An 8,554-nucleotide genomic window follows, 5' to 3' on the forward strand; every position below is an offset into this window, starting at 1 on the left:
TTTGTGACAAGAAAATATATGTAAAGGATTTTTTTTTTTGGTCTTGTTTCCTTTTCCTTGAAGGTCCTTCAAGTGACCATAAAAACACTTAGCATGATTAACAGTGATTTTAGAAACCAATGGGTTTTGCCTGCTCTCTGTACAACCCTGATTAACATTAATTCTGTGAATAATATAAATCTCCTGTGACTTATCTTGTTGTGAGGTCTCCTCAAAGATTGTTTTCAAATTAAACTACTTCTTTAAAGGGTTCTCTGAAGTTGTCAAGTAATTGAACTCTCATTTGTATCTTTATTATTCTTAAAGATTGCACAAAATGGAAACAAGAGCGAAAGTACTGTATCCACTGTACATTATTCATTATAAAACAACATACACATTTGGACTCTACCAAATAGGATTTTTTTAAATTTATATATTGCGTGCTCTTAGATTCATGCGTTATTTTACATTTATCATTATTCTCTCATAAATAATTGCAACTTGACCAATTTGTACATCCACTACCACAGTATACTCAAAGTGGCAAGGAGTGGTCTGTGACAGAAGAACGGATAAAAAACGGAAACAAGTATGTGGGTGTCACATCTACTGTTTTGCCTACGCAGTGAAATGCTAACATAAAATTCACGTGAAACATCTTTTCAAAAGGCACGACTTCCTCCACAGAAAAGAACGTTTTTAAAACGCGTGGCAGCTAAAAATCATCACGTTTGAGGGCACTGAGATGCTTATATTGATGTGATCCTGAACCCCAAGACCAGAATGCCTGCAGAGAGAGGGGCTATGCCAGAGTCTAGAGGCCTGAATTGTGGAGACCCACGACCGGTGGGTTGTTGTTCAACCCATCCTTAAACGTTGTTCCACTCCAGAACTGGAGCGGCTCACTGTTCCAAATCCGACACCCTCCTCAAAATAACCACGGTATCAACAAAGTCTTGTCACCACCTCACCCTACCCCGTCAACGCCCCTTCCCCTTCGTCGGTAGCGTTAGGAGTCGCGCTCGCCTCGACCCCCAGCCTCCGGGTCGCTCTGGTCGTCCGTGAAGCAGACGTCCACATCACTGTCCTCGCTCTTGGGATCCCCAGGCTCCAGGGCATAGCCTGGCTCCGCGCCCGGGCCGTCACCCGCCTTGGCGATCAGGCTCTGGCCGGGGTGGCGGGACTTGACGTGACGCTCCAGGTCCCGGCGGCGCACCAGCACCTTGCCGCAGAACTCGCAGCGATAGGGCGTGTTGCCCTCCGCGTGCAGTCGAATGTGCTTGTTGAGATTGCTGGGGTCCCCGAAGGGCCGCAAGCACACTTTGCACTTGAGCGGCTTGTAGCCGGTGTGCGTCCGCATGTGGATCTTGAGCCCATACTTGCGCGAGTACAGCTTGCCGCAGTAGAGGCACAAGTGGCCGGTCTTGGGTTTGCCTGCTGCGCCCCCGCCGCCGCTGCCTGCTGCCGCCACTACGGCCGGAGGCAGCGTCCCGGAGTCCAAGCGGGCACGACCCTTCCCGGCCGCCATCTCGGACAGCTGCTGCGTGTGCATGGCGATCTCGCGGTCGATGCTGGCCAGGGAGCCCAGCTCGGCCGGGCCGATCGCCGCAGCCGCCGCGGCCGCCGCAGCCGCCGCGGGCCCGCTCAAATAGGAGATGGACTCCGGGTATTTGAGCAGCCCGCCCAAGTGCAGCTTGAGCGGGTAATAGGCGGCAGGGGGACCGTAGAGCAGGTCTCCGCTGTACACCGTGAAGGCTGGCATGACGGCGGGCAGCGGGCTGCACTCGCCGCTGGAGTAGCCTTTGAGCCCTCCGGCGGCGTCGAGGGGCGGCAGCGCGCACCGCTCCAGGGGGAGCCCGGGTGCTGGGAGAGCTGCATAGCGCGCCGCGGGCAGCGCCCCAGCGGCGGGTGGGGCGCGCTCCACGTGCTTGAAGGCCGACACCTCCTCCGTGTGGCCTGCGAGCAGGGGGAAGGCGCGCAGGGCCCCGGGACACGCCAAGCCGGGTGGCGGCGGCTCCCCCGCGAGCAGGCACTTGGGGTGGTGGTGGTGGTGGTGAGCGTGGTGGTGGTGATGGTGGTGGCCAGCCGGGCTCTCCCCACTGCTGGGACGCCCGCCGGCCCGGCCCCCACCCAGAAGCCGGCCTAATGCCAGGCCGGGTCCCTTGCTGCCGCCCTCTTCCCGGTAGGGGTCGCCCTGCGCGGCTGCCCGCGTCAGGCCAGCCGGTTTGAAAGCCGAGCGCACGCCGGGGTAGAATGCCAGGCCGCTGCCAGCGGCTGGGGAGCCGCCCACGATGCCCAGGAAGTGACTGTGTGCGCGGGTCGCCCCGCCGGCGTCCAGGGCGCGATCTGGTGGCTCCTTGCCTTTTCTGGGAGTCCCCCACTTGCCCGGGGACGCTGAAGTGGCCGGGGGCGCCAAGGAAACCTCGCGCTTGATGCTCTCCCGCGCCCCACAGGCCTGGGCGAGTTGAGTGGCCTGTGCCTGGGGCCGCAAAGCGCCTTGCTGGACTGGCGCGGTCAAGTCTGGAGCAATGGGTTTCGGAGGGAGGCCAAAGCCTTCTGCCGCTGGGCCTGGCCTGGCCGCGTGCTCCTGATGCAGGAAGGCGCGGCCCCCGCCTCCGCTGAGCACGCAGTGGAAACGCAGGTGTGCCTTGAGACTGTTAGGGTATCTAAATGTCCTCCAGCAGTACCAGCAGATGTAGCGCTCCTCCCCTGGGCAAGAGAGTGGGAGAGTAATCCGGTGAGAAGCCAAGGAGCCCGAAGGCCCGAAGGAAAGCGCCAGCGCACCAGGCAAAGCTCAGATTTTGACCCACGGTGTGGCAGAAGCAGGAGGGGGTGGGTATCTTAAGGCTGAGAGATAAAGTTCAGTAACCCTATCAAGACCCTCCCAAAGCTTGTAAATGGCCAACCCTTGTCACCTCCATCCTCAAAGGCCTACTCAAACAGCAAAACAGGTGACCTGGGCCTTTCCGATGAAGACTTCCTCCAAGCCCCCTAGTAAATCTACTTTGGAAGAGCAGGGCTCAGGAAGGCTGACCGGGAAGAGCAGAGAGCAGCTGTTGCCTTAAATCAAGTGTTGAGACTGTGCTGTGCCTGCGCCCATCTGTTGGCGTTTTCAGAATAGGTGGCGTATGTTAAGGAGTTTGGATAAACTGAACAAAGGCCAATCTAATAGTCGTGAGCGCCTCATTACCAGGCGAGACAATATCCTGTATGTATGGGCCATATGTAATCATTCCTTTTCATATAACAATGTCTTTTGTGTCGGCTCTCCGCCCTTTCTACCCCCTCCCAGACTTAAACACTTGCCTGAGGTTTTCCTGGAGCGTGGCCAAATGAACCCCACATAAGGATTGTGATTTGCTATTCTTCAAAACTATTTGCATCCTTATTTCCTTTTTTAACTTCATCGGATTGGATTGAAGAAAAAAGTCCTACTTCCTGATATTCTATGATGGATGATTATATTCTGAGAAGGATGGTGTAGCATTGTCTTATCTGTTCTACCTGGCGGTTAATTAACTCCTAGATAGGTGTGCAGATCCAAACTTAGAAAAGTACTTGGGCGAGATATATTTCATTTACTAAATATAGAAAACTGAGAAAGGTACTCTGCTTTTAAAAGTGCAGAGTTCTCTGCCATGAGTGGTGTACTTGTGTGGTGTCAATTCTTTGTGTCTCTTACTCTCTTAACTTGCTAGGGTCTTTGAACATAATCCTGAGACAGGTGTGTGAGGTGGCTCCTAATCAGGGGCTAGGAACTAATTTCTATATCCTGCTGTGCATACAAATGCAAATGGTTTTTTAAGTGTGATTGATTGATAATACTAAAGATGTCCGTGAGAAAGAAGTTGATTGGGTCACAAGGAAATTCCAAAGTACACTGTAGGTCTCTTATGATTTCCTAGAAAAGTTCTATTCTCAGCTCCCACTTTTAAAACATTAGTACGGAGCTTGTCGTGGTGGCAGACGCCTTTAATCCCTGTACTTGGAAAGCAGAAGCAGGCAGAACTTTGTGAGTTGGAGGCCAGCTTGGCCTCCGTAGTGAGTTCCAGGCCAGCCAGAGCTATATAGTGAGCCGGTCCAAAAGAAGGAGAGCAGTCGATTCCAGTAGAGGTCAAAGGAGAGCTGGGAGAAATGGGGGGGGGGGGGCAGAGGATTTGTTCGTAATACTCTATTCCAGTTGTTTATCAAAGACTTACACAAGAGCATCTCAATATCCCGCTGCCTGTGTAAAGCATCTATGTAAAACAACTCTTGGAAAAAGAGGAAGGTGCCCCCTTGGTTTTCTTGGAGTGTCTGCAGTTCAGACGCCCCTTTGCAGCAGCTCTCCAGAGTTTTCAGTCTGTTCCAGAACGACTCCAGCAGTGCAAAGCCAAGTACACTTTGTTCTTAAAATGAAGGGGCAGTCACTCAATCTTTCTATGAAACTGAAACTAACTGAAGTTAGCCAGTATTATAAAAAGAGATGTTATCCCTGCTTATTTTTCCCTCTTCCCAAAACTTAAGGCAAATGTGTGTGTGTGTGTGTGTGTGTGTGTGTGTGTGTGATTCCACACATCACTTTTCTAGCTTATCTCCATCAACAGGTTCTGCAGACCCTAAGGTTCAACTCTTGCCAAGTGAGTCAAATACTCTTCATAAATGACTTTGCCCCTCCCCTCATGTATCTTTCAAGATTTCAGACATGCCCAACCTAGAAATGTCAGGTTCAAAATAGGCTATAACCTTCCCCAACAGCAAAATGGTGGGTTTCTTTTTATTATCAGTTGCCATGTGGCATTTATAAAAACCAGTTGGCTGAAATAAAATACACTGGTTAAACAAGTATTTTTCTCTGTTTGGTTGTCCCTATGGAAAAACATTCTGCGTAGAAGTGGCTGGCACAATTTGTTGCAGGGTGACAAGAAATGATTCATTTCTCTAAATATCCTGTCCAGCTCATAAAGTGTTTCCTAATTATCACACGTTTATCTATATTTACCTGTTTCTAAATGGATGCAGTGGGCTGCAGTTTCCGGAGGCGAATGTGTTAAAATATTTTTGGAACATTTTTTTCGTCTATAAATAAATAGCTTCTTGGGAGAAATTATGAACAAGGTAAAACAAGCCAATTCCGGGGGGGGGGGGGGGCGGGGACAGAGAAGGCCAGGGGAAGCCTTATGAAGGATGAGAAGGGATTCTCAAGACATTGACTGTTTTAGCACCTCCCAGCCTGCTTCCCACAGGAAATGACCCTCAGGGCTGTGTGGAGGGCTTGAAATGTGTTCCTCTTTAGTTGCTGCCCCTGAATTTGCATGAATTGGCTCTAGGCTTGGAAGGAATCAAATAAATCTGAGAAGAAACTGGGATGCATCCCAGATTCAATTTAAATAAACTTAGTAGGGGGAAATGAATAAATACTATTTTAAGGAAAGTTTGGTACCTGCCAAGGGACCAGCTATAAGTACTATAATGCTTCTAAAATGCTGTCAAATACATTGCTCTCCTGAAAAATTAGCAGAGAAAGAGCACCCTTGCACCTTTTAAAATGTAGTCTAGGTTTAAGCTTTGGTGTCTAGATCTCAAGATGTAATTGTTGTAGCACATTAAGTCTCCCTTATTGGTTCTTCATTAAGTAAATACTTGTCATTCAGGGGCAAGCGATGGAAAAGAAATAAACTGTGAATTTCATAAGGAGTATTCCTCTGTCATTTGGACTACTTTTGTTACCATTTGCTAATGGTTTTAAGGCAGCAGTTCCCTCTCTGCCAATGTAGGGCATGAGTTCAGTTTCCACAGAGCTGAACAGAAAGGTTCTTCAGGTCTGGGATCACCTTCCACTACCCAGGAGAGGAGTTGGACTCGACTCTTGCTCACCCTCACTGCTGGGGAGACCTTCTCAGAGGCAGTACCTTTTTCATCATGAGTTGGAGTAGCAGTTGTAGGGATGTCAAACCACTGAGCCAAGGAATTAGAATACCATACAGTCAGCTCTTCCCCGGGCTGGACATCTCGCAATGCTCGATAGAAGATCTAGGATGCAATGATAATAATAATAATAATAATAATAATAATAATAATAATAATAATAACAATAACAATAATAATAATAACAACAGTGTTCGTTGTTATTTCCTGGTGCTTGAGAATAAGGGTTCAAATGCTGACATTGCAACCCTGGAGGAAGCTACTAGATAGCTTTGAATCTCATCCTTCACCCTTTAAATGGCAAAACAAAGGTATCTTCCTTACAGGGTCATTGGGATGTTTAAGGAACTCTTGCCTTTCAAAGTTATTTGCTTACAAAATGCCTGGCTGCTGTAGGGACCATTAGTACATGGAATTGAAATTGACAAGGATAAGGGGCACTGACAGTACCTGTCCTCCTGGTAAGTCTGCAATAGCTTCCAGGGTCTGTTCCTGGGGGTTCCTGGCTGCCCGGATTAACCCTATCCACTCCAGAGGGGAGCCCCCTGACTCGTCCACCAGCTCCCCTCTCACCATGCGCACCTGCAATACAAGCAGTGGTCATTCCCCTACATGCCACAGCCAGGCTCACAACCCAGAGGAAAGATTCTCCTCCACCCCACCCAACTCAGAAAAACGGTTTTGTTCTCTTTGACCCAAACTCTATGAGCTGCTGGAAGAATAATTCCTTAGGGCCCCAGTTTAGAGGATGGAGAAAACAAGGGAGGCTGGGTGGTAGACAACACCACAACCATCACCACCACTAACACACACACACACACACACACACACACACACACACACACACACACACACACACACACACACACACCTTGGAAACATCAGCTGGAAAAGGCATCCTCTCAGAGCTCCCGGATGCATCTGGTTGCAAAACACTCCCCACCTCTCCCCCACGTGCGGTTCTGGAATCCTTGACACCCGCATAAAAGCGGTTCCAAGTTCAAGCCGGTCCTGAAGCATAGGGCAGTACTCCTACCCTATTTCTCAGCCTCCTAATTCTCTAGTACTGCTCGCTCGTAGGTTCAAGTGAACTCCGTGGTGAAATGCTCAGAACAAAGCCAGCCCAGAGAAATTTTGCCTGCAGCTAGCAGGCCATTTAAATGCAATTAAATTGCGTTTAAAGAGAGAGGCGTGGTTAGCTACAAAACCGGGTGTAGACCGGAATGAGAGACAAGAGGCTTTCTAGCACCAAGGGGAAGGTGCAGGTCCTGCTCTTCGGACACGGAAGATACGTACACGAAAGCTCTAGGAGGTTGCTAAAGCCAAGGTCTTTCCTTTTAAAACAAGCTTTTGACTTAATTTCCCTGGTTGCTGCCTGCCAGTCTTTGACTTCGAAGGCATCCCCCACCCTCTGCGGGCAAGCGCCTTTAAATTCCCCCTCTAGTCAAGAATGAAGACGCAGTGTGTATGTGTGTGTGTGTGGGGGGGGTTGGACAGTTGTCCCTAACGCCTCTGGGCTGGGATCTCGGACTCTGAGAGCCAGCTGCAAGGTTCCCAACTGAGTGTCCCCTAGAGGGTGGGGCTCCACTACCTCTCAACTGGCATCAAAATTAATCACCACCTGGCTCATCCTCTCTCCATTTCCTACCCAAACCTACAAGCAAATGGGGGCTTGGTATATTCCAAGAACTAAGACCCTCACAAAAACTATCTCCTCGGTGAAACGGGATTAAGTTGTTTAAAACAAAAATTAAACCTTAAACTAGTAAACAGAACCGGGGGGAAAGTCCTTCCCATCCGATGCCTCCAGGGAAAAGGGTACATTTGCGGAGAGGAGAGAAGCAAGGTGCCAAAGAGGTGGGAATTAAAAACCTTCATCACCTTGCTGAGGACATCCCAGAGCGCTGGGGAAATTATCATTTCCCACAGCCCCCCCCCCAATACCTATAGACCCTGGCTTACAGAACTAGAGTCTGTTCCCGTTCAGCTCTGCCCTCCCTTCAGCCCACCCCATGTCCAGCTCAATTATGAGACATTCTAAGGATAATCGGATAATTCTACTCTGCAGAATTAGCAGGTGTCCCTTTTCTCCGCTTTTCCTCTCCATCCCTTTCCTGGATCGGAGCAATGAGAGGCTAAAGGCAAGGGACGGAGATCCAGAATGGCCCAGTACCTTTTTCTTGGGCCCTGGTTCCCTGCGATCTGACAGGTACTTGCCCAGCTTGAAGGTGCCAGGCACGGGCCCCAGGCGCAAGCCAGCCGGGATGCAGCAGTCAGCATTCACGCTGGTGGCCGGAGTGCGGGAAGTTCCTTGCATTGTTGCCACTGCCGCTAGGCAGGCGCTGGAGCTCTCGGGGTCCTCCGCGAGGAGCGAGTGACAGAACCAGGAGCAGCCTCATGCGATGAAGAAGCCGCACCCCGACGTGCGTCTTCTGCCCGCGGAGTGACGCGGGCGGGCATGCACTGCGCCTTTTCAATCCGGGCGGGCGCCTTTTGGCACTGCGACCGCAAGGGCGCGGAGTTTGGTGAGAGAGTTGCGCTGTGAAGCAGCTGCAGAGTCCCACCCGAGAGGGTCACATGGAGTGGTTCCCTCAGCCCCCTGCATAATCGAGGCCTCTGAATGGCTAGCACACAATGGTCCAGGCGACCTTCCCATTCCTAAAAA

General features: G+C 50.5%; 1 protein-coding gene across 1 annotated transcript; it reads right to left on the minus strand.

The window, feature by feature from the left end:
• Window positions 1-284: 284 nt before the first annotated feature.
• On the minus strand, window positions 285-8,349 carry Prdm13 (PR/SET domain 13). The gene is given in 5 exon segments (XM_006979265.2): window positions 285-2,691; window positions 5,874-5,994; window positions 6,340-6,471; window positions 8,063-8,286; window positions 8,289-8,349. Coding segments are annotated over 5 exon segments (2,238 nt in total). The 3' UTR covers window positions 285-991.
• Window positions 8,350-8,554: the final 205 nt, after the last annotated feature.

This window comes from Peromyscus maniculatus, chromosome 2, assembly GCF_049852395.1.
Source record: "Peromyscus maniculatus bairdii isolate BWxNUB_F1_BW_parent chromosome 2, HU_Pman_BW_mat_3.1, whole genome shotgun sequence".
Lineage (NCBI taxonomy): Eukaryota > Metazoa > Chordata > Mammalia > Rodentia > Cricetidae > Peromyscus > Peromyscus maniculatus.